Below are 26,104 nucleotides of genomic sequence, written 5' to 3' on the forward strand. Positions count from 1 at the left end.
GCCTGCCTGAAGCCCACCTCACTTGGTATACCAGCATCTAGAGATGCACCAGAATCCCATTGAGCCAGTGGAACAGGAAACCGTGAGTTCCACCTCTGGCTCCCTTCCCCATAATTAGGTAAGTTAGTCACTCCTAGAGGTGATCCGTGCTGTTTGCGGGGGATTTGTGCTGTAGAAACGGCAGGGACTGATGGAACCCTTGAGGAATTTGGCCCCCGTGTGTTTATTGTGATTATTGTAAACTGGAAAATTGTATTTGTATTTTCCATAGTATGGAATGTGTGTCCTAAAGCTTTGTTTATGGAAAATGCTTATTGAGGTTGTAGTTGGTATGTGTTTTGAATGTTTGTGACCCATTGTAAAGTGGAGCTTCAGACTGTAGTTTGTCTGTGTGTGGTTTATTTTATCCACCTTAATATCTGGTTATTAACAGTTCCATTGTTAATTTCAATCATGCATTAAAACCAATTTTGAAGGTGTATATTTTTCATCAATCTCTTAGCCATCTTCCTGCTTTTAGAGAGAACAATGTTTTCTTGGCAGAAGTATGCAGCAAGCTACATATTTTCCTCCTCTTTTTAAAATTAGGAAATGTTAACAATTCAACAGTTTTTGCAAAGCAAAAGGGCAAACAGATACTTAAAAAAGCAGCGAGTTTGTTCTTTTTAACTACTATCGGCTGCCATCCTGCATTATCATAACAGCATTTAATAACAATATTGCACTCACAATCTCTCCAGCTTTGTTAACTGAGTAAGTGGAGGAAAGATCCAATTGAAAACATTACTGTAATATATATCTAGAGTGATAGGTAAACTGGTGCTAGGAATGGCAGATTGGGGATGTTCTACTTAACTCATTCTTTGGTCTGATGAATTCCAGCTAGACCTGTTTGGCTAGCTGGTATTTTGCTGTAGTTATATGAGCAGCATTAAAATATGTGTTTGTTAGTGCTGAGCAATTTTAGTTCTGTGTTGGAAAAATGATTGGGAGTTTTCAACTTCTTCGCCCCTTGGCAAAGTACTGTACATGAATCTATTCAGCAGAACCAACTATGGCTCAGTGGTAACACTGATCCCTGAACCAGAAGGTTGTGAGTTCAAACTCTACTGCAGAGACTTAGATTAAAACCAGTTAAAAGGCAGGAGTGGAGAAGAGGTCAAAGGTCATTTCTCACAGCAATTGGCAGTGGATAGTAGTGTACCATCTTATTCTGTCCGGGGACCACCTGTTCACTTTGTATATCAATGATGAAAGAGAGGCAGCAGTGTATAAATTTGCAAACAATACTACGATAGGAAGTATGGTTAGCAATTATGATATTGATAAGCTGGTGGAATGAGCAAAAAATGGTGGTTGAAATTCAGTGTCAATAAATTTTTTTTTTAAATTCATTCAGGGGATGTGGGCTTTGCTGGCTGGGCCAGCATTTATTGCCCATCCCTAGTTGCCCTTGAGAAGGTGGTGGTGAGCTGTCTTCTTGATCTGCTGCAGTCCATGTGGTGTTGGTACACCCACAGAGCTGTTAGGGAGGGAGTTTCAGGATTTTGACCCAGTGACGGTTAAGGAACAGCGATTATATTTCCAAGTCAGGATGGTGAGAGACTTGGAGAGAAACTTCCAGGTGGTGGTGTTCCCATCTATCTGCCACCCTTGTCTTTCTAGATGGTAGTGGTCGTGGGTTTGGAAAGTGCTGTTGAAGGATCCTTGGTGAATTCCTGCAATGCACTTTGTATATGGTACACACTGTTGCTACTGTGCATTGGTGGTGGAGGGAGTGAATGTTTGTGGATGTGGTGCCAATCAAAGAGCTGCTTGTGGGTGTCAAGCTTCTTGAGTGTTGTGGGAGCTGCACTCATCCAGGCAAGTGGAGAGTATTCCTTCACTCTCCTAACTTGTGACTTGTGGATGGCACACAGGCTTTGGGGAGTCGGTAGGTGAGTTACTTGTCGCAGGATTCCTAGTCTCTGACCTGCTCATGTAGCTGCAGTATTTATACGGCTAGTCCAATTCAGTCTCTGGTCCATGGTAACCCCCAGGATGTTGATAGTGGGGGATTCAGTGATGATTAAACATCAAGGGGCAATGGTTAGATTCTCCCTTGTTGGAGATAGTCATTACCTGGCATTTTTGTGGCTTGAATGTTACTTGCCATTCGACAGCCCAAGCCTGGATATTGTCCAGGTCTTGCTGCATTTGGACATGGACTGCTTCAGTATCTGAGGAGTCGTGACTGGTGCTGAATATTGCGCAGTCATCAGCGAACACTCCCACTTCTGACCTTATGATGGAAGGAAGGTCATTGATGAAGCAGCTGAAGATGGTTGAGCTTAGGACACTACCCTAAGGAACTCCTGCAGTGATGCCCTAGAGCTGAGATGACTGACCTCCAAAAGCCACAACCATCTTCCTTTGTGCTAGGTATGAATCTTAACCAGTAGAGTGTTTTCCCCCTGATTCCCATTGACTCCAGTTTTGCTTGGGCTCCTTGATGCCACACTGAGTCAAATGCAGCCTTGATGTCAAGGACAGTCACTCTCACCTCACCTCAGGAGTTCAGCTCTTTTGTTAATGTTTGAAACAAGGCTGTAATGAGGTCAGGAGCTGAGTGGCCCTGGCGGAAGCCAAACTAGGCATCAGTGAGCAGGTTATTGCTAAGCAAACGCTGCTTTAGTAGTGCTACATTTTGGTTCAATTGGCTGGATGATGTGGGAGAAGAGAGGGATTTTGGGGTTCTAGCTCTCTAAATAAATATTGAGTTTCAAGTGGATTAAGTTAATCAGAAAAGCCAATCGAATATTGGGTTGTAGAGCAAAGAGGTATTGCAGAGAAATATTGAGATGTATTATTTATAGAACCTGAGGAAGACCACAGTTGGGAAAAGTGTTTGCAGTTTTGGGCTCCGGACTATTGAAAGAATGCTGAAACAATAGAAAGAGTTCAGCACAAAATCACTAGAGGCAGAATTTTACGCCTCACGGGCGAGTGCGTGCCCAACCTGATCGGGTGTAAAATATCGCGAGAAGAAGCTGGACAAGCGTCCCAACGTCATCCCGCATGCACACAATCTTCAGGTCGGTGGACACGTGGGGGTATTAGAGCTACGCCTACCATCAATTAAGAGGTCATTTAAGGCCATCAAAAACTCAATTGAACCTGATTTTATGTTGCCCATGCAATTTCGCGCTCATCACACGAGCAAAACGGGCAGGCAGGCAACACACATTTTGCAAATGGGTCAGAAGCATTGCCAGTGTGAAGAGTGAAGAATTTGGGAGAGCGTTTGCTGCTGGTTGCTTATTTGAACATGACAGCTTCATCACTTCTGAGCTTCATGCTTAGCATTTCTAGGCTTCATTTCAGGACTCATTCATGTCTCTAATGCCCCTGGAGGATTTTGACCGTTTGGACTCTTCCAGGTATCAGACAGCCTTCTGTTACTCTGTTAATGGGGCTTGTGGTCTCTGCTGGTGGCACCTTCTCTAAGGAGGAAGAGATGGGCAGAAGGCAGAGGAGTCCTGGTGTCCATATGCAGTTTGCAGGGGAGGAAGAGCGCAGAGCCAGCAGGTAGTTCAAGGCTGAAGGGGCTGCAGAAGACACCATTATCCTGCTGCTAGGGTTTACAGGCAGCGATGTAGCTATCTCAATATGTCCAAAGTGCACTGCCAAAGGAGGCTCCACCTCTCCAGGGAGACCATGACCTCTGTTTGACATATGATTGGGCTTGAGATTATTTCCAACTGTATGGATGGAAACCCTATGCCAGTGGCCCTGAAGGTCACAGTGGTCTTGCCTCTGGCTCATTCTACAGGTCAGTGGGGGATTTTGTGGAGTGTCCCAATCAGCTGTCCACAGTTGCATCAAGCTGGTAACAGAAGCTCTGTTCAGGCAGGTAATGATGTTTATTCATTTCCGTACAGACGAAACCAGCCAGGCTGAGTGAGCTATAGGCTTTGCAGTGATTGCTGGGTTTCCCTGCATCCAGGGTGTAATCGACTGCTCACATGTGGTGATCAAGGTGCCAGCAGGTCAGCCGGGTGTTTTCATCAATAGGAAGGGATTCCACTCGATGAACGTCCAGATAGTGTGTGACCACATGATGCAGATTCTGCAAGTGTATGCATGGTACCCTGGCAGCTCCCATGATGCTTATATCCTCAGACACTCCCAGGTGTTGAGGCTCTTCAGTGCTCCAGCCTGACTGGATGGATGGCTGCTGGGTGATGAGGGCTATCTGTTGATTTGGTGGCTTATGATGCCTGTCCACCACCCAAGAACAGAGGCAGAACGGTGTTATAATAGGAGTCATGCCTCCACAGAGGCTGTGATAAAGAGGACCATAGGTCTTTTGAAGATGCGCTTCTGATGCCTGGTCTGTTCAGGGAGAGTACTACAATACCCCCCAGAACAGGTGTCACTGATAGTAGTTGCATGCTGTGCTCTCCACAGTCTGGCACTGGCAAGGGAGGACCCACTGGAGGAAGAGGATCTTGATGCAGCTGCACAGGCACAGAGGATGAATCCAGTAGAGAATCAGAAGAGGAACATGGTGAGGAGAACATTGTGGGCATGAAGGCAGATCACCTGTATCCTTCAGGGAGGCAGGGACACCAAGGACGCCTTGATCCAACACTGCTTCAGCTAGGCTGCCAAAGATCTGCTTCCACCTCATGCCAGAGCGGCCTCCTCCATCCCGGATGTCTGAGAGGACCCTTTCATCTGAACCCAAAGTTCACTCAGTGCCTGTGCATCAAAGTTTCAAGCCACTCACGTCCAGCAATACATACTGGTGTACTCTGCACCAAAAAAATAAAAAGTTGAAGCGCACTCAGGCCATTACGACAAAAACAAAATTTATTTCATTTTGACAATCTAAAAAAATTAACATAACCTTCTCTGGTCTTCATTCCCAGACCAGTAAACATAAACAGAACATTACACAACAGAAGATCACCCGTGACCAGTCTCTCTTGTGCTCATGGTGCCTTAAACCTGCATTTGCGAGTCTTGGTTCCCCCCACTCCCATCTTCCTGGCAGTGGCATTGGAGGTAGCCTGCTGACCCTGGTGTCTTGTTGACCTTGATGAGCTTGGCAGTCGTCCTCTGGCCAATGGATCCTGTGCTGGCCTCCCCTGGGAGGGAGCGACCAGTGCCATGGCTGCCATCTCTCCGGTCATCGCAGCCTCATCAGATGTCACAGTCACTGGCAGAGGGGCAGAGGAGCTGCTGCTGTCATCCAGAGGAGCCCGCAGAGACGACAAGCAGCATTTGTGCCAACATGAGGTCACTCTGGACCTTCCTGATTGCCATTAATGGAAGGGCAGCTAGCTGGCACTTACCATCTGAGGTCATTATTTGTGTGAGGGCCTGCGGATCCAAGCGCAACCCAGGAACCCTTTATTCTGTTCCTGGATCTGCCTCTCCATGAAAGTCACCACGCTGTCAATGGAGGAGGCAACGCGCTCGGCCATGGGGGGTCAGTGCAGTGCTCATGCTCCGCATAGGCTTATCCACAACAGAGACCATGGCACCCATACCTTCATGGATCTCCGCCAGATTCTCCTAACATCTCACTGGACATCCAGCATCTGCCGCCTAATGGACGACTCCAGAGGCTCATGATCTGCCTTTGACTCAGCATTGTCCTGGTCTCCAGCAGTCCTCCAACTGCTGGCGCCTTGGGCACACTCTGCCTCCGCCTGCTCCTCAAGCGAATGTGAAGTGCTCTCACTGCTGTGCTCCAACATTCTAGCTGAAGATCTAATGCCCACCGCAGTGCTGGTATCAGAGCTGGTGCCTGGCTCAGAGCGGGTATGACGCAGGTGCATGTGAAGCCTGGCGGTCCTCTGGCGTCAGGGGTGGTCCTTCGGGGTCCTGTGATTGAGTGCGCGCTGTGGATCTAAGGGAGAACAACAACATGTCATTAGTTTAAGTCATCACACTGTCACTGTGCATGCCAGGCACCCCAGTGAGAGATGGAGATCATCTTTGTGATCAGTGGGGAATCCAGTTTTGAGGCTCCCATTAATGATGAGACTACACAAGCATGTTTGCACCATACGAAACTCTCCTGTGCACTACATTCCTACCTTCATCTGACACCTCAGCCTCTCCGCAGCCGGTTGACCGAGGTGCGTGGTGCCTCTCCAGCTCCGAAGCGTCCTGCTCCGATCTGGATAGGATTAGGTGGTTTGGGGGGCCTCCGTCTGTCTGTGACCTTTCAACACAGAGATAAAAACAAAAAACTGCCAATGCTGGAAATCCAAAACAAAAACAGAATTACCTGGAAAAACTCAGCAGGTCTGGCAGCATCGGCGGAGAAGAAAAGAGTTGACATTTCGAGTCCTCATGGCCCTTCACCAGAACTAAGTAAAAATAGGAGCGGAGTGAAATATAAGCTGATTTAAGGTGGGGGGGGGGGGGGTTGGGTGGGGGGAGAGAAGTGGAGGGGGGGGGTGGTGTGGTTGTAGGGACAAGCAAGCAGTGATAGGAGCAGATAATCAAAAGATGTCACAGACAAAAGAACAAAGAGGTGTTGAAGATGGTGATATTGTCTAAACGAATGTGCTAATTAAGAATGGATGGTAGGGCACTCAAGGAAAAGCTCGAGTGGGGGTGGGGGGGCATAAAAGATTTAAAAATAATGGAAATAGGTGGGAAAAGAAAAATCTATAGAAATTATTGGAAAAAAGCAAAAGGAAGGGGGAAGAAACAGAAAGAGGGTGGGGATGGAGGAGGGAGCTCAAGACCTAAAGTTGTTGAATTCAATATTCAGTCTGGAAGGCTATAAAGTGCCTAGTCGGAAGAGGAGGTGCTGTTCACAAACAGAACTCTCCCGATAGACCGATCGTGTCAGCTTGCTCCTGCCCCATGGAACTCATTTCTTGTTATCTTGACTCCCTTCTCTCTCCCCTTGTCCAGTCCCTTCCCACCTACATCCGTGATTCCTCTGACACCTTACGTCACATCAACAATTTCCATTTCCCTGGCCCCAAACGCTTCCTCTTCACCATGGACATCCAATCCCTCTACACCTCCATCCCCCACCAGGATGGTCTGAGGACTCTTAACTTCTTCCTTGAACAGAGGCCTGAACAATCCCCATCCATTACTACTCTCCTCCGTCTGGCTGAACTTGTTCTCACGCTGAACAATTTCTCCTTCAACTCCTCTCACTTCCTCCAAATAAAAGGTGTGGCTATGGGTACCCGCATGGGCCCCAGCTATGCCTGTCTCTTTATGGGGTATGTGGAACATTCCTTGTTCCAGTCCTAGTCCGGCCCCCTTCCACAACTCTTTCTCCGGTACATCGATAATTACTTCGGTGCTGCTTCATGCTCTCGTCGGGACTTGGAAAAATTTATTAATTTTGCTTCCAATCTCCACCCGTCCATCATTTTCACGTGGTCCATCTCTGACACTTCCCTTCCCTTCTTTGACCTCTCTGTCTCAATCTCTGGTGATAGACTGTCCACCAATATCCATTACAAGCCTACCGACTCCCACAACTACCTCGACTACAGCTCCTCACACCTCATTTCCTGTAAGGACTCCATCCCATTCTCTCAGTTCCTTCACCTCCGTCGCATCTGTTCTGATGATGCTACCTTCAAAAACAGTTCCTCTGACATGTCCTCCTTCTTCCTTAACCGAGGTTTTCCACCCGTGGTCGTTGACAGGGCCCTCAACCATGTCCAGCCCATCTCCTGCGCATCCGCCCTCACGCCTTCTCCTCCCTCCCAGAAACATGATAGGGTCCCCCTTTTGTCCTCACTTATCACCCCACCAGCCTCTGCATTCAAAGGATCATCCTCCACCATTTCTGCCAACTCCAGCATGATGCCACCACCAAACACATCTTCCCTTCACCCCCCCTATTGGCATTCCGTAGGGATCTCCTTCCGGGACACCCTCGTCCACTCCTCCATCACCCCCTACTCCTCAACGCCCACCTATGGCACCTCCCCATACCCACGCAAAAGATGTAACACCTGCCCCTTCACTTCCCCCCCCCTCCTCACCGCCCAAGGGCCCAAACACTTCCTTCAAGTGAAGCAGCATTTCACTTGCATTTCCCCCAACTTAGTCTACTGCATTCGTTGCTCCCAATGCGGTCTCCTCTACATTGGAGAAACCAAACATAAACTGGGCGACTGCTTTGCAGAACACCTGCGGTCTGTCCCCAAGAATGACCCAAACCTCCCTGTCGCTTGCCATTTTAACACTCCACCCTGCTCTCTTGCCCACATGTCTGTCCTTGGCTTGCTGCATTGTTCCAGTGAAGCCCAAAGCAAACTGGAGGAACAGCACCTCATCTTCCGACTAGGCACTTTACAGCCTTCCGGACTGAATATTGAATTCAACAACTTTAGGACTTGAGCTCCCTCCTCCATCCCCACCCCCTTTCTGTTTCTTCCCCCTTCCTTTTGTTTTTTCCAATAATTTCTATAGATTTTTCTTTTCCCACCTATTTCCATTATTTTAAAATCTTTTATGCCCCCCCCCCACCCCCACTAGAGCTATACCTTGAGTGCCCTACCATTCATTCTTAATTAGCACATTCGTTTAGATAATATCACCAACTTCAACACCTCTGTGTTCTTTTGTCTGTGACATGTTTTGATTATCTGCTCCTATCACTGCTTGCTTGTCCCTACAACCACACCGCCCCCCCCACTTCTCTCTCTCTCCCCCCGCCCCCCACCACCACCTTAAATCAGCTTATATTTCACCCCTCTCCTTGTAATGAAAAATCAGTTCTGTTGAAGGGTCATGAGGACTCGAAACGTCAACTCTTCTCCACCGATGCTGCCAGACCTGCTGAGTTTTTCCAGGTAATTCTGTTTTTGTTTTGTGACCTTTCAATGTTGTTGTGGGTCATATTCTCCTGAAAGGACATGGATTAGCGCGTACTCCACTTGCAGCCTGGCCATCTCCACCTGAGGAACACCTTGCAGGACACACCTGAGTTGTGGTTCTTGAGCCGCAAGGCACTTAGTCCGAGCAGCCAGGATTCACCCCCTTGGCCAGCCCTGGCGTCATTGACAGTTGGTACTCAGACTCTTCACAACCCTGAGCTCCATGGGGGGTGGTGGCCAGACCTTAACACTTCCACACATTGATCCACGCCAACACGGTATTCACCCTTCCTGAGCGCAACAGGTCGGTAAACTTTTTACAGCACTGCACCCATGTGCGCTGCACAATATCGTGGCTGCTGACCTGTGCTGCCACCTCCTCCCAAGCTCTTTTTGTTAGGTTTGGTGGCGTCTCCCTTCCATCTCTGGGGACAAGGGTATCCCTACTGGCAGCCACCACTCCCAAGAGGACCACGAGGCACTCATCTGAAAACCGGGGGAGCTGGGTGCCCACCTGACCTGCCCTGCAACCTGGCGTCTCCAGCCACACTTGAGCCCATAACCTCAGTGTTCAGAACGCTGCAAATATCACCTTCCCTGGCAGCCTTCAAGGAGCTGACTGTGCCATTTTAAACAGGCCACTGGGTCCCCATTGGACCCAGTGGTCGACAGGCCCCTGCTTGGCCCTTCCCAACCATTGGGAAGATGTGTTTCACGCTGGGCTGGCCTTAATTGGCCAGCCAACGTCAAATCGTGGTCAGGGGCTGATTGTGGGTAGAGGCCTGTTTCCCAACCAGTTGCGGGCCCACTGATTGCACCCGCCCACCAAGGGTAAAATTCAGGCCTAGGATTCTTTCTGAGAAAAGGCAATACAAATATGAAGACAGACTTTGAAACATTGGGGCTGATTTATTTAGAACAAAGGAGATAATGTTAGGTGTTTAAGATTATGATGGGACAAAGCACTAACATGGACTGGTAGGGCTGAAAGGCCCGTTTCTGTGTTGTAATTTATTTGGGAAGTCGTCATATCCAATAAACCCATAATGAAATGTTAAGCTGACTCGATCATTTGTCACCTCAGATGCTCATTGAGTTACAAGGCGATGAATCAGTCACACGAGTTCTTTTTCTGATAAAACTACACAGGCAGTGTTTCAGCAGTTTCTGAAAATCATGCAGACCCAGGGTTGAATTACTTCCTTGACTTTGTTGAGGACTTTTAATCTCTTGCAATTTGTAGCATTTCATATGGTTTCATTTTGTGAAGCTTGCCCTTTGCTCAGGTTCGAAGCTCAACAACATAATTGAGGAAGAAGTTTCATTTGCTATAGCCCCATGATGCACCTTTAGTGTCACTATGGCGTTGTGCCATCTCTAAAGTTTTTCTGTACTTAGTGATGCAATGATAGTTTATGTATTGAGGTTCACATTTACAGCAGAATCTATTATCCTGTAATATGTTCCTCCACTTGGTGCATTGGTTGCAAAGTGAATCCGTTCAAATTCATTTAATGAGAGAATCATAGGGGCTGATGTAAGAGCTGATTATTTATTTCATCACATGATCAAGTAGAATTAACAGCTTTGCATTGCTGTTCTGCTTCAGGAAAATTCTGTATATAATATATATAAGTTTATATGTTAAGTAGCCAGATAATGCATTAAATAAAACCTCTATTTTCTGCTGTATGAATACTGCTGTGAGTTAGTGTCCTCTTTTGTCATCATTAATCTTTCACTTATTTTGATCAGGGGAAGGTGCCTTATCATGAAGGTTACTGCACAAGATAAGCGCTCATGGTGTTGGGTAGAGGATTGACTAACTAACAGGAAACAGAATCTGACTAAACAAGTCAGTTTCAGGTTGGCAAACCATAATATGACGAGGGTCATGCTGGGGCCTCAACCATTTACGATCTATGTTGATAACTTGGATGAAGGGACTGATTGTATTGCAGCCAAATTTGCCGACGATATAAAGATAGATGGGAAAGCAGGTTGTGAGGAGGACGCATAGAATCTGCAAAGGGATATAGAATAGGTTAAGTGAGTGGGCAAAAGTCTGGCAGATGGAGTATAATCTGGGAAAATATAAGGTTATCCACTTTTGTTGGAAAAATAAAAATAATATTATTTAAATGGAGGGACTACAGAATGTTACAGTACAGAGGGATCTGGGTGTCCTTGTAGATAAAACACAAAGTTGGCATGCAAATAATTAAGAAGGCAAGTGAGATGTGACAAGACAGTGATGGAGTATAAAAGTTGGGAATTCTTGCTGTAACTGTACAGGTATTAAACCATATCCAGAGTACGGTGTAGTGTTGGTGTCCTTACTTAAAGAGGGCTGTACTTGTATTGGAGACAGTTCAGAGAAGGCTTACTAGGTTCATGGGTTGACACTGGCTGTGAAATGAATTCGAGGCAGTTATCATGTTTGACACTAAACTAATCAATTTGATCACTTATGGCATTTGCATTGGCCTTATTTTAAATAGCATTTCCTACACTTGTAACATATTAGTGATCTAAAAGTTGGCTGAATGGTTTCATTGTTCCACAATGGAAGTTTAAGTGAATGGTGAAGGAGGTTACAAAGACCTTTAATACAGAGGGACTTTGTGTAATTTCATGAGAGGGGAATCAACAGTTCACTGGAGGTGTATTATTTATTGATCCCTGGCATCTCTGACTGCATGACATAATGCTGGCCTTCTTTCTGTTTCCTGGCCTTCACCTAAGTGTTATTCATTGGATGATGACAGTTGTGGCTGTTCTGTCTCCTCCAAATGCAAGCCTCTCTATTTGTCATGTTGTGAAACATGCAGTTCAATGCATGATGTGATGGATGTTTTGTAGGGCATATTATAGTCATATAGTATCGCATCCTCTTCTTTAGTAAACACTGATACAAACTACCCATTAGGTATTATTTGACTTATTATTGTGATGCAGCAGGTTACTCTGGTAGAAAATGACTTTATGCCTGAAAATGCCAAGTGAGTTTCAATGTTGCCTATTCCAGCAAGAAGAAATGAAAACCAAAGGTTAGGCACTTCCGAATATGAAAAAAAAAGTAATTACCCTGAGCTGTATTTGGGCTACCTTAATGAATAAGCTGAGCTGCTTTTTTTTTTACAGGCCTCCGGAATACTTGTCCATGCTTTCAAATAAGACACATCACAGAAAGACCTAAAAGGAAATACAAAGATGCTGTGTGGGAGGGATTGTGGTTGATGGATAATCAAGCATGAATGTTGATTATTCAGTTTGGGCTGAAATGCAACTTCTCATTCCTGCAAAGTTTTTCATTTATCCTAATTGAATAGTGCACCTGGTGCTTGAAATTATATTTAACTTTAGGTGTTTTATCTGAATATTGCTGTCTCCTTTGGACCACCATCTTGAGAGGTGGTATGTAATTGTAAGCAGGTGCTGCAGCTGTAGTAATTTTCCATGCTTTTCTCCATCTTCTCATCGGTCTTTGGAACTGAGTGACCAAATAATTAATGGGTTAAAACGCAGCCATTTGGGATATATTTTAAACTCAGTGATCCACTGCTGTGTAATGACTCCTTTTAAGTTCAGTTGTGTAGACTCCAAAAAAATCAACAATAACAGCATATGTTTCTTTACTTTACTTAATATTATGATTGATGCTTCCATGATCATTAATTTCTCAGATGTGTACCATTTTGAAAAATAGGCCAAGATTTTGTCAGGCCAACAGGGGTCTTGTCCACTGGTCAGAGAGCCAGTGGGAAATTCCTGTCAGTTCTACAGGGATGTTCGGAGGGAATCAAGTGCTTTCAGGCAATCACTTAATCAACCACCATCATTACCCACAATTGAAGCTCCCCAGTGGTGAAAGTCCCGCCTACTGTGAACTGCTGGCGAATTAGAGGCCGACAGCTTGTCATTGCTGCCAACACTAGTGGGAGCAGTGATGGCTGGTGATGCCGCACCTTCCAGAGGCCCAGGATTACAGAGGGACCCCAGGCCTCAGGTGACTGAAGGCGGGATGAGGGCCATGGGGTGAGGGTCATTGGAAAGGGGGCAAGGGATTGGAGGGAAGGGGAGGGGGCTGGCTTTCATTGCTCCCTGGCTGTTGCTGATTCCTTTGATCTGGCACAGAGTGCCTGATAGTGAGGGCACCCCATCTCCACAAGGAGAGGCCTCTGGCAAACCCGACAGGTTTTGCTGTGTGGCCTTCGAGGGAGCAGAAGACCCATGCAGCCTCCATTTAATCTTTGAGCCACCATAACTTGTGGTGAGCTTCGAGACAATGGGTGTCAATTGGCTCATCAATGAGCCTAATTGACATCTCACCAGTGGCTGGGAATCCCAAGTCAGTGCCTTCCACCCTCCAACTTAATCGGGATGGTTTTCCCATCACCAGGAGACTGACTTGGGGTCTCTCCCATGATTAAGCTGGGCCTGGCCACCATGGTTCCCACTGCAACAGCTGCATAAAATCCAGCCCATAATCTCAGATTCTCAATTGCATTTAGGCATTATTTATTTAAAACGCAGTCTTCAACAACTTACTCCAGATTTTAGCACGACTAAAAGTAATAATTCTCGCTTGTTGACTAAACCTGTTCATACCCACTCGAGTAAGCCAGATTGCATATCAGTCTAAGCTCTTTTAAGCAAAACTAGCTATTCTGTTGATGGAAAATATAAATTATTTAATTCTTAGTTTATTTTTGTTACCATAGTATTTATTTGGATGTATTCTGAGGCACACAGAAAAATCTATTGCACAGGAGTACGTTTTAGGGAGGGAGGTAGAGTGCTTAGACATTTTCTGTAACCAGTGTGTGAGTGCCTACTGAGTATCTTGCTGTATGCAAGCCAATCAAATCGCGATCTTACTCTTAATTTTGATATTGTTCTCTTCTGAATTTTGGATCAGCTGAGCAAACCACAATGGTAATGCAGCAGGTTCAGCTCTGATCCATTTCACTGTAACAGTGGTTATCTGATAACTGGTTCTTTTTTGGCAACAAGCCTGCATTACAGTACACTGACATTTGGGTTCAGTTTGTTGAAATGTTTGATTGTTAAGGCAGTAGGATGATGCTGTGCATTGGGGGGAAGGAGCATAACAGCATGAATTGGAAGGAGACTGGTTTAATATCCCTCTAAGTGCTGAGTTACCAATCTGAGCTGCCAAAGGGTACATTCAATAAAGTTTCCATGTATTGGAAGCAGATTTTGTGGGATGTCCCATTTACTGATATCGGTACAAAAATATTTGGTGAGAATATTAATTATTCATTAATTTAAACTTTGATTTTGATCATAAAAGTGCAGTCAATAACTTGACTTTCCTAGAAAGTTCTTAGTTGGAGTGGAAGTCAGACTGAAGGAATTCAAAAAGAGTGGTTGAAGAAATAGCAGTGGAACTGGATAATACTGATATGATGGACTTGACAGGAATGATTGTTAGAAATAAGTGTGAGAAAAGAGACGGAAGACAAGAATTTTAAAGCTGTGTGGAGGTGAAGGGTGAAGTGCGGTGGGAGAGAAATAATATCTGAGCACAGGGTACAGTTAGTGATACCTGTGAGTACTTCTGTAAGGCAAGTAGTTTGCATGGTCAGCAACTGAGCTGAGAAGGAATCGAAGAAATAGCCAGCCTGTTCTTTCCCTGAAAGAAATTGGTCCGATTAGGGTTCACGCTGGACAGTGGAGAAAAGTGAGTACTCTGGGGTTAGGATTGAGCAGGGAGCTTGGGGCTGGGAAATGCCAAGTAGATGATCTCAGTTTTGGAAACAGCAATCAATTAACTTCTTTCATCAGACTCAGATATGAGAATAGAGAATGCAGTCAATGATGAAGAGGAGGAATTTACGGACCATCTTTGCTGCAACAATGATCTCATGGTTGGCAGCAGAGAGGGCAATATTGTTTGAGATGCTTGATCCCTCTTGTTGTCGTCTTTATTCTATAAGCAGAATTTTCAGGTCCCGCCAGCATTTGGTTTCGTGGTGGGTGGGAGCGGAAAATTCAGAGCGAGGCCAAAAGTCGGACTCCCACTGGCGGGGAAATGAGTTGGAATTTTCCCCTCACTACTTTTATGGCAGGATGATGGCAGATCAACTTTCCTGCCAATCCTTGTCAGGAATGTCATTAGCATGTCATGAATACGCATTAAAAATGCAACTCGCCGGAATCACGTTCTCCCTCCCAATTAGGTGCCACACCCATGGAAAATTAGACCACGACCGGATATGTGGTGTTTAGCTGTCCGCCCTCACTTCACTTGTCACTTCGAGATCAGTGCAACATTCAAAGTCTACTTGCAATAGTGCTGCTCCGGTCCCTTAGCAATGCCAATGTTAGCCCACACTGGTGGGGGTGTATGATGGGGCTGTTCACCATGGTTACCTCAAGTGTTGAGCTGTGCTGCTCACTGTGGTTGCCACTCTACTCTGGTAGGATAGCATTGTGTGCTGCAAGTTTCAGCCAGGGCTGCATTCTAAAACAGAGACCAGCATGGTGACCGCGAGGGGGAGATGACAGGGACATGAGGATGAAGTGGGCTTGCTAGGGTTGGGGTGTGGGGATTGGGGGAATGATGGCAGGCAGAAGGAAGATTTTGGGTGGGGAAACTGGAGCCCAAAATGGAACAGTAGAACGCAGCCACAGAAGGGAGTAGATGGGATTCGATTTGCGTGAAGGGGAGAGGATGCATGCAGATTCTAGAGTACTAAAGTGTGGCATAAGGTGGAAGAGTTGCACAGAGAATCATGGAGTGGGGGTGGGGGAGGTGGTGGTGGGTTTAGGGAAACGGTCTTGTGGTTATTCATTGACAAGCCAGAGAGCTGAGTGAAAGACAGTCATACTCCCTGGACTGACGCCAAGAGGTCGAGGTGAGAGATTAAAGGCAACCATGGGGCTCTGTGGGCTATGCTGCAGGGTTATGCATGGCACGTACATGTTCCTGCTCCAGAGAGGGGCAAGGCCTGTGTGATGAATTGGGATCAGGCACAGCTTAGTATGCAGGGTGTGATCATCGTCTCACAGTTGATGGAGATGGGGGTGTCGGGCTCAGCACTGGACTGCAGATGGGATGGTCATGGTCAGGGGAGGCATTTGTAGCCTGTAAATGGGGAAAATAATAAAGCAGGGGGTAGCCAAAACTCTCCTGGGGTTTGGGGGGTAGGTGCAGCGGGGGTCACTCGGTATGTGACCTTGCACACAGCCTGAAGATGGGGAGGGTTGAGGTCTACGTGGGGCATGGGGATGTCAACAATGACGTGGGATCCAGGGTTCCTGGGGGAGGGGGGAGAATCATTGGACATCGTGAGGCTTCAGGAAGATCGGGGAAGAAGGGTCGAAAGTAAAAATTCTGCACCACCATCTTGAGACCCTGAAGTTATGGCGCAGTTTAAAATCAAAGCTGGAAGATAATCTGAAAGGGATACGGCTGAGGCGGTGTGAGAGGGGCCTGCGGCCAGACTCAGGGGCCCTAACGGGGCACCCTCAGACTGCTTAGAGTAACAACATGGAAATGGAGCCTAAGCTGATAGAACCCAGGAAGAGCTTATTGAGAATGTGCAGTTGGAGCACTTTAACATGAGACTGCAGGAGTCATTGGGTTCACGGTGAAGTTGATCAACTTGAGCATTAACAGAGAGGAATGTGGGAATTGAAGGTGCAGCCAACCACGAAGGGAACACAGCTGCTGGACATCTGCAAGATGTTCAATGAAAGCCTCTAAGGTGCTTTCTGCAATTGGCATGGCTAACGGTCTAAAGGGCACCCAAAAGTGCAGCTTGGACATAATCAGTATACCAGATCAGATATAGGAGGAGTGCATTAGGTAAGGCTGAACATATCCTGGATGTACTTGAGCCTCTTCCAACCTCTTTGGGATTAAGTAGCTGGGGTGGGATCTTGGTCACCTAGGTCTGAGGAAGCGCCTCAGCTGGAACACTGGATTTGGGAAAGGCATGCGCAGCTCTACAGCATGACAGTGGCTTCCTGGTTGTGATTGGGGCATCTACTATAGTTGCCCATTACTCTATATTCTGTTGGATCTCTGTCCACCGGGAGGAGCCTGTGTTCAATGCTACCTTCTTGATGACAGTGATCTGATTGAGGAGGAGAAGGGCCTAGCACAGCTTCGAGCAGAGGCCTGGCCTGAGGATTGTGGTCCAGGGAAGCCCTGACAAGACCTGGAGGATGAGGAGGTCACATCCATCCTATGGAAGTTACTGGTATGACCAAGGGTCTACCGAAGACACTGCTCCTATCTGGAGATGAGCGTGAGATAATGCCACGCACGTCTACACTTATCAAGAGATGAGGTGGCTCATACCGGCCACGTTCTGCGGGAGGAGTTAATGCCACATGGACTGGGAGGACATCCTCTGCCAGTGCCCCTGGTCACCGTCACACTCAATTTCTTCGCCAGTTGGTCTTTCCAGGGATCTACAGGGGATCAATGTGGCATCTCCCAGTCCTCAATACATAAATGTATCAAGGAGGTGAAAGATGCCCTCCTACAATAAGGCTCATTATCATTATGTAAAGGTCACACTGGATGAAGCTGATGCTAAACAGCATGGTGGAGGGTGCAGGTGAATGCTATGATTTGTCAAATGGCTCATCAGCATCCTCCTCTGAGGTGGCCTAGGGGCTGGGGCTTATGTTGCTTGCGCGGGTCTGTATGGACCTGCTTCTGCCTATAACAGAGAGAAAATAGATTTGGCTCATGAACAGGTTGAATACAACAGTGCATGTTACTGTGAATGTCAAGATATGATCAACTCACGAAGGCTTATCCGTACTGGCTTGCTGGGACAGACTGATCTTGCCTTCACAGGAGCAATCTCTGTCCTCTCCTGCCAATTTGGCAGCATCCTCCCCAAATTTGGGGAGCTCCTGGATGTTGGCCATCTTTCCTCCAATCTGGGATCTCTTCCTCTAGTTGTGGGCAAGCTTGGCCTGCATGAAGACAAATAGATAGGATGTGATCAGAAGGGATGGAATAGAGGTTGGGGAGCATGCATGCCTACTGTGTGTGCTGAGCCGCCCTGCCACACACAAGCACATGCACACATGATAGATGAGATGTTGCTGAATAGGCTTTCGATGCTGATACCTCCCTGCTAATATTGTATGAGATTTCTGAACTGTGTGATGCTTTAAGTGCATAATGCCATTATGACTGTGGGAGTTTGGAGTGAGCTGAAGGTTGACTTACCCTTGCAGTGCGGATGAGATCATTCTTTCTCTTCCTAAATTGGGTGGCATTTCTCTGGTGGTTGCTGTGGAGCTGACCACCCCCCCCTCCCCCCCCAGCCAAACCCCTGGCTGGTGAGGTGAGGTTAGTGGACCTCTTGGATCATTCCCTGGGAAAAAGAACCTCCTGGTGCTGCAGGACACCTCTAATGTCATGTCTCCACGTAGCCGTGGCTAAATCCCGGTGCACTCTTCTTTCTCCTTGGGGCTATCTCCGGAACTTCTGACTATGCAGTTGGGCTGTGAAGAATAATGTGTGTTTGGGTGGTTAAATATGGTGTCAGGAGTTTCAACCCCGTGAGGTGACAAGCGGACAAATCAGTGCCCACCCCGCCACATGATTTAGCAAGCAACTCACTTATGCTTAATTATGAGGCTTCAAGCAGAAGATCGGGCATGAGGACCCGACCCACCAATCAGCAAGAAACTCGCCACTAAACCTACCCGCCACTGCGTTTCGTCTCCGGAGCGGAAGATTCCATTTTATGTGTTTAGCTACTGCAGACTTCCATTTAATATGCTGATGGTTTGCAGTGAACTGTTCAGGAAATGGTGCCTGTGGTATTTACTGCAAGTGTTGGGGAGAAATATAGAAAATTAGTACTTATTCTATGAAGTTGTCAAGCATGGACTGTTAGAAGAAACCAGTAATGCTCAGTGTACAAAGGGAACTGGTGTTACCTAAGCTGCATGGTTTGAGTTGGTGGCATCAGAGCAGCGTTTTAGCTTGTGTTCTTAATGATAATCATTTTATTCTTGGCACTTTAAGGACGAAGAATGAACAATCTGCTCTGGAATCTGTTTGAACTTTTTAATTGTTAAGTATTTACAGTTTTATCTAGATTTCAGTATTTAAAGAAAATATGATGGAAGCAAATGTTTGGTGTTTCAGATCATGAATTGTATTATTTTTAGAGTAGCAAATATTGAGAGAACACATTCAGGTCGGGGTATTCTGACCCTAACTTTGGCAGTCTAACCTACAAATCATTTCCAAGTCCTGGGGACTCTGTCCTGTCTATGCTGTTTACTTAAATATATATTTTTTTTTATCATTTTTCATTTGTGTAGCAAAACTTAGCCATGTTTGCAACATTAACCTCCTGCCACTTTGGGTCTGTCTAAATGTCACAGACTTATTATGACCTCTATACATGCCCCACACAGCAATCAATAGCATATCAGCTCACAGGTGCTTGAAGAACTACTCCAGATTGCAAGCAACTTGTACCTAATTAGACGCCTTAAATACTCTCTAGTCTCTTGCTCCTACCACCATGTCCCTTTTTTATTGTATCTGCAATTGAAATAAGTTATTCCATGGCCTAGTCTAACAATGTACTGACTGCTTCTGCACCTGTAATTTCCCCACCAGGAATTTATAATTCAGTCGGAGTTTTAATGCCTTAACGTTCACTAAAATGTTTTAATAACTGAGATCCTCATGGATAAATTGGAGCCTATTTAGAGGGTGTATTGAAGAGATGCGGTTCTATATGTTAGAGCTTATAGTAGGACGGGAAGATCTCTTAATGAGAGTGCAGGGATTAGTTCCTGAATTTGCTGCAAAAATCTTACTAGACATCAAATGGTAAGATTTGCTGTGAAGCCCAGAAGCTTAAAAGTTAAATATCTTTTGACTACTTGGCATATTTTAATACTTGCTATTATAACTTAAATGTATTTGTGAGAATCTAACTTTGTATTTGCAGTCTGCAGTTTTGTAGTTAAAGAAAAGATTGCTTATGAATAAAGTATTCACTGAATGGACTTTGTGCAGCCACATCACAGTCAGGATAGGTGAGGTCAGAATGTGTCAAACCATTGCACACGCTCAAAGGTTGGATTTTTCTCTTTTCACCGAAGAGCTGTGCATATTCGTTTCCTACAGCAAGCAAAAACATTTAGCTGAAATAAGGGATCATTGCCAACTGGAAACCATTTTATTACATGGATAATTAATAATTTAATTACCTTCACAAATTTCTACTGTCTGTCTCTATGCATGCTCGATTCAATGATTTTGAAGAATGCAGCCTGTGGGGGACCAGAGTCATTAATAGATTTTTTTTTTCTACTAAATGAGCAGAAAAGTCTAGGGAAGTCCTATTGATAGAAAATAATAGAATATGTTTTCTTTTATGACATCAATTTTATCAGTTATGAAGACCCTTGAGTTGGATCATCTTCCAACTCTGGTGACTTCAGTTAAAGTTTCAAAGAATGACACTGTACACAGACACAAGATCAAACAGGCCTGAGGGCAAATCTAGAATTACTTGACTCAAGAACACACTCTTTGGCTGGTAAGTCTCCATCCTGAGCCAGTAGTGCAGTTTCCAAGGGTTGAGTTTTTCTTTGACCATTCTCAAGCATTGGAATAGCCCTTACCAAATCATAAATGACTCTCTCTGACTGTGAGATTAGTGCATACAAACATAAATACGAACATACGAATTAGGAGCAGAAGTAGGCTGATTCCTCTTCTTCATTCTCAACCTCTGTCAGACACTGGACATTGATCTGATCTTCCAACCCCATTTTTCCTGTCCATCGCAAAGACCTTCTTCCTCAGCCTTGATTTATCTATTCAAATGTTCTCCTGACTGACTTCTCATTCACCTTCAATGAACTTCAGCTGAACCAAAGCTCTGCTGTCTATATCCAATCTCATAAAGTCCCACTCACCAGCCATTGACTCCAGTTTAAAATTCCTATCATGGCCTCACCCCTCCCTATATATGCAACCTCCTCCAGCTCCATAAACCTGCCCAGAGTTCCCCATTTCTCCAACTATAGCCTCTTGTGTACTGCCACTCCTTTTGCCCCACTATTAGGGCTTAGATGTCTGAAGTCATTGTTGCTAAGTTCAGAAATTCCCTCTCAAATTCTGTTCCTCCACCTGCCTTTCTTCCTTAAAACCCTCTTTAAAGCCTAGCTCCTCCTCCAGTTCAGTTCAGTTGTGACCTTTGTTTGATTTAAAGTTCCGTGAAGGGCCTTGGGGTGCTTTCTCTACAACAAAGACATAATAGAAATACAAGTTGTTGTAATGTCACCACCCTACTGTTTGGAATGGAGCCAGTCTGAGACATGTGGGATATCGCATGATTAGCATAATCAAAAGTCAGTGTGATACTACTTCACAATCACGATGCAGAGATAAAATTGTTATACTTAAAAATATTGAAGAAATTGGCAGTTAATATTAATTTTTTTACAGAAAACTGGGAATACTTACCCTAGTATTTTCTCCCTTCGAAGTGTGTCTCAGTTTAGAATGTTGTAGGTTCAAGCCCTTTCCCAGGACTAGAGCACTTAATCTGGACTGACATTTGGGGCTGGATTTTACAGCCACAAATAGGCAGCCCTCCCAGGCATTTACGTAAAATGTGGCTGACATTGAGTCGGAAACTCGACATCATTCCGCCAGTCTCTGATACTATGGAAGGCGAGCAGGTGCTGAAATTGGAACCTTTCCTATTATTTTGAAAAAAAAACTAGCAGGCAATTAAGCTTGTTAAATAAGCAATTCAGACACTATGGCAGCAAAAACACCTTGGTCTCCTTGAACCATTTCTATCCTGTATAGCAGGCTTGTGGAGCCACTATCCGAAAGTAGGTAAGTTAGGCCAGTAAGTTCAATGTGCAAGTAAGTGAAATTCAAGATTTTGCAAAGGGCTGCTCCTCCAATCATAGGCTGTTTCTTTTGCAAGTTTGCTGCTGAGTGAGCCGATCAGCAGCAAATGAGGGAGAGAAACAGTCTCTGATTGGAGGAGCAACGAACACCGGCAGCTGTGCTGAGGGGAGCCAGGGCCAAGGGAAGCGGGTTCCAGACCCTGGGGAGTGGCAGGGGCTGGCAAGGGCAAAGGGTGTATGTGTGTGTTTGTGTAAGTATGCCTTACTGGCCTCGGGTTTCTCACTCACTCACCACCAACACATACCCACCCACTCTCTGTGGGTGAGGGGAGTCAGTGAGCACCCTAAGACTAGGAGTGAGTCAGACATACACACACTGACCCTCTCACACTCCGGTCATTTTTATTAATTACTTTTTTTCTTAACTTAATTTATTGTTGTGATATTGCTTTACTTTTGTTCAGCAATTGTTTAAGCCTCATCTTGTTTTTTGAAATTCAGTTTTGTTTTTGTACCAAACCTTATTTTTCCAAAATTTGCTCTCCAGCCTCTTGAGTAAGAAAAAAATGCAAATGTGCCCCCCCCACCCCACTCCCGAGCAAAATGGTTCAACAAGTCACCTCTATACTGTCTCTTCTACTACATTGAAGAGCATCTGTCTTTTCATTTCTACCACTCCCCTCATTGTAATTATTGTTCTGTTCATTATCACTTCACTTCTCCCTCCAGCACCTTTGTGGGTTTGCAAACAATGGTTTGCAGCCCCCTATGTGTTTATGGGATAGCTCGTAACTATCAGCTAAAACTGCAGCATCCCTTTTTTTGAGAAACTTTTATGGTTTTCTAGGTGGGACCTGTTTCCTAAAGGAATACTATGTTTAAATTTTTCCAGTAACAACACCTCTCCAAGATTTTCAAAACCCTGATTCAATTTAGTCTCCGATTGATGGTGTAGGTCGATTATCTCTTTATCTCTAGCAACATTAAATATATTGATCCCAACTCCCTTTCATCTTAGAAGTAAATGGATACTTTACAGCACAACTGTTTATATCCAGATACCTATAACACCTCTCTGGGTCTTGGGAGACTCAGTGTCAACTCATGTTATACTCAGAAACTGTTGCTATTTTCTCCAATTGTAAATACTGTGAATCATCATCTCAGTAAAACAATGTGACTACTACACTACTCTTGATCTTAGCCGATTTCTAACAATCAAACCAGCCAGGCTTACTGTCAGACGTCTGCCAAATAGGTCACATGATCTCCTTCATTTGCTCTAAATTTGAAAGTAGCGTCCCAAAGTCTTATAAACCAAAAGATACAGTCCCAAAAAGCTCCCCAGTGTTGGATTTTGGTGGGGGGAGGCTGGTGGTGGTGGTGTGTTCCAAAGATGCACTGGGAAATCCCCTTTCCCAGTCAAGGTTTGCACAGCAATTGTCCAGAAGTGCAAACTTCCCCTGGGCAAATGCCTTGCACTGGGAACCAACCAAAAATTTAAATCGCAAACCTGGATGGTTCCAACTGGGGGTAACACCAATAGTTACCTAGGAAAAAGTTAGAAGAATTAAAACCACTTCTAACTTCTGGGTAGCTCTTGTACCAACCCCCCCACCCCCCCCCCAAATCTCCAGGGCCCAACTCTCACCTACAATCCCGTCTCCCATCAACCACCCACCCCCCAAGGCCCAACTGGACAGCGCGCCTCCTCCCAAGGCCCAGCATCCTCTCCCCAACCCACCACCCTCGAGGCTTGATACACCACCACCCCTCCCCCTACTGGAAGGATGGACCAACCTACCCCGCTCCTCCGAAGGCCCATTTCTCCCCCAACACCCCCCCCCCCCCCCGCAATGCCCAACTCCCCTCCCCCGACCTCCGACCTTCTCACCCGGTCACCTCCAGTTCCAACCCCCCTGCCACCTCCACCACCACCTCCTCCTCGGAACCTGTCGTCAACCCCCAGATCCTATTCACTTACACCTTAGGCACTTCTCCCTGGCCTACCAAGGACCTTTAAACTTACCTGGTTTCCATCACCTAGTACTGTTTAAAAAAAGGGGGCATGGCCTCCATCACTTCAACTCTCCTGCACTTCAACGCAAAGCTCCGGGGACATGCTGCACTGCCCAGAACTCACGTGGCCTGGGTCAAAAGGTTGGGCAAGACAAGTTGGGCAAAAATAATTCAGGTAAGAAACGGCAGAGAGCTGCAATCTGGCACTGATTGCCACTCCAAGGAAGTCCAGGCCCAATAATCTTATAAAGCTCAGAATTGTGACACCACCAAGATGTTGATGGTGGAGGAATGGCTCTGGCTATTACAGGAAGTGGTTGGACTTTTTTTTATTTGTGATGATCTTGGCCTGACAGTTATGTGGTACAAATACTCTGGGAACCCATTGGTTTACAATACAGGGTTTTAAAGAAAGTATTGGAGCAGTGAATATCCCCAAGCGGTAAGTTTGCCTCCCTGATTAGTTAAAGAGTGCTTTCCTTGTTTCTTTTCTGCAGGATCTATCCCATTAAGGATGTTCCTATAGAGAGAGAGGCACTCACTAGATGGCTGTACCAGCGGTTTGTCGAAAAAGATGAACTTTTGGCACATTTTTATGAAACAGGTGAGTTCTGCTTAGCTGCTCAGGATGTGAAAAGAGCTTACACTTTACCTTTGTTTTGAGCGATGGACCTTATTGTATGACCTTCATATTGTACCCTCCTAGCAATACAAGCCAAAGTTCTATTTGCCTTGCCTTGGTCTTGTGACATGGCTTAGGACTTAAATTTATCAGCACTGACTTCTAGGTGCTGTAAACTTTTGCAAATAACCACTGCATTGGAGTTCACCAGATCCAGACCATACAGTATCTATCCATATTAAGAGATACCTGCTACAGACAGAGTTACTCCCCTAATGTGTTTTAATCGATCTGGAAATTTTGTGGTTGGGAAGGGTTCAGCCACTCACTGAATACTGTTACCTGAGTTGCTGTTATTTATCTTAAAGAAGGTAGCTGGCAGCTCTCATTCTGGAATTTGCAGTGTGTAACCTCAGCACTACTTTGAATTCTAAAGTTTTACATAATTCTTAATAATTTTATACACATCTTTAGTCTCATTAAAATAAAAAGTCTTTTCAACAAGCCAAATTCCCATTCTGTGTTCCATTTGATTATTTTTGTGCCTACTTCCTGAGAATTTTGGCATTTGTGTTAATCGGATCAGATCCTATCCCTTGACAATATAGAGGGCATCGAGCAACACGGTGACTAAATTCCGGTGAAATTTTCATGACAATGTTTTTGGGTTGTGGAAAACATTTGTTGTCACCTCATATTTGTAAATATAATTATTTTGAAGTCTTGGAAAAGAGGAGAAGAAACTTTCATCTCTTGGCATGATGGTAATTCATGCTGTGGCTGGAATTTTATTCATCAAGCAGTATTGCCTAATTCTTGAAATCTAGACCAACTTATTGATATGAAAGTTATCCAAAGTACTTTTCTTTCCATAAAACTACTAAGTGATGGCATACTATAATTGAGTAATCAAGTTTCAGATACAGATCAAAATGAATCCCAAGGCCAAGAGTGGGCTACTTCAGGTTGGGTCACAATTAAGAGTTGATCAAACCAAGAAGGATGATCCCTGTTTAGCATGAATCACAAACACTCACTGTAAGAAGCCAGGTGTACATATTTCAGTTGGATCAAGGCTTGGTAAGTAAATTGCGAGATTTGGAATTAGCTGTGCTTGATTTATTGCAGCTAAGCTGAGTTTTTTTAAGTATGATCTTTAATTTAACAGGTCTAAAAATTAGGTGTTTTTTACTAGAACAGAGAACCTTAAGGTGACCTGGTAGAGGTCTTCAAAGTAACGAAAGATTATAATGGAGTAAGTGATAGGTTGTTGCCATTGGTCAGTGAAATATTAAGGAGTGGGCACAAACTTAAAATCACAAAAAAATTAATTGGAGAGTTTAGAATTATTTATTTTACACAGTTGATATTTATAATCCGCTATCTCAAGTGGTTGAAGTAGAGACTATTTTCTTTTAAAGAGAATTAAACAGTTATTTGAAAAGAGTAATATTAAAATTTATTGAGAATGGATTAGACAAGATGGCTCATAGAGAAAAACAGCAAAAACAGACAGCTTGGGCCAAATGTCCCTGTTACTATGCTGTAACTTAGACCTAGAAGAAAGGCTATACTTATTTTTACAAATTTGAAGGAGCTACAGGGTATTCAGAATATCTTACTGAGTAGTGAATCCATCACAGTGCAAAAATTAACTTTATTAATAAATGTTTGTTTTTTAAAAAACTCCATTTTGGTAAAACCATGA

At 45.0% G+C, this 26,104-nt stretch overlaps 2 protein-coding genes across 9 annotated transcripts in view; both read left to right on the forward strand.

Annotated features, from left to right (window-relative positions):
* The window catches only part of lpgat1 (lysophosphatidylglycerol acyltransferase 1), a 183,112-nt gene that overhangs the window by 85,680 nt on the left and 71,328 nt on the right, over nt 1-26,104 (forward strand). For 7 of the 8 annotated variants that reach the window (XM_041213773.1, XM_041213815.1, XM_041213772.1 and 4 more), the window contains one exon: nt 24,272-24,378. The exons of the other annotated variant lie outside the window; for it this stretch is intronic. In XM_041213773.1, the coding sequence (XP_041069707.1) occupies nt 24,272-24,378 (107 nt within the window). The remainder of the gene's footprint in view (nt 1-24,271; nt 24,379-26,104) is intronic. 8 annotated transcript variants of the gene reach the window in all.
* Nucleotides 1-26,104, forward strand: part of dtl (denticleless E3 ubiquitin protein ligase homolog (Drosophila)) — a 168,827-nt gene that overhangs the window by 9,194 nt on the left and 133,529 nt on the right. The gene's annotated exons all lie outside the window — the stretch shown is intronic.

The sequence above is a fragment of the Carcharodon carcharias genome, chromosome 2 (genome assembly GCF_017639515.1).
Source record: "Carcharodon carcharias isolate sCarCar2 chromosome 2, sCarCar2.pri, whole genome shotgun sequence".
Classification (NCBI taxonomy): domain Eukaryota; kingdom Metazoa; phylum Chordata; class Chondrichthyes; order Lamniformes; family Lamnidae; genus Carcharodon; species Carcharodon carcharias.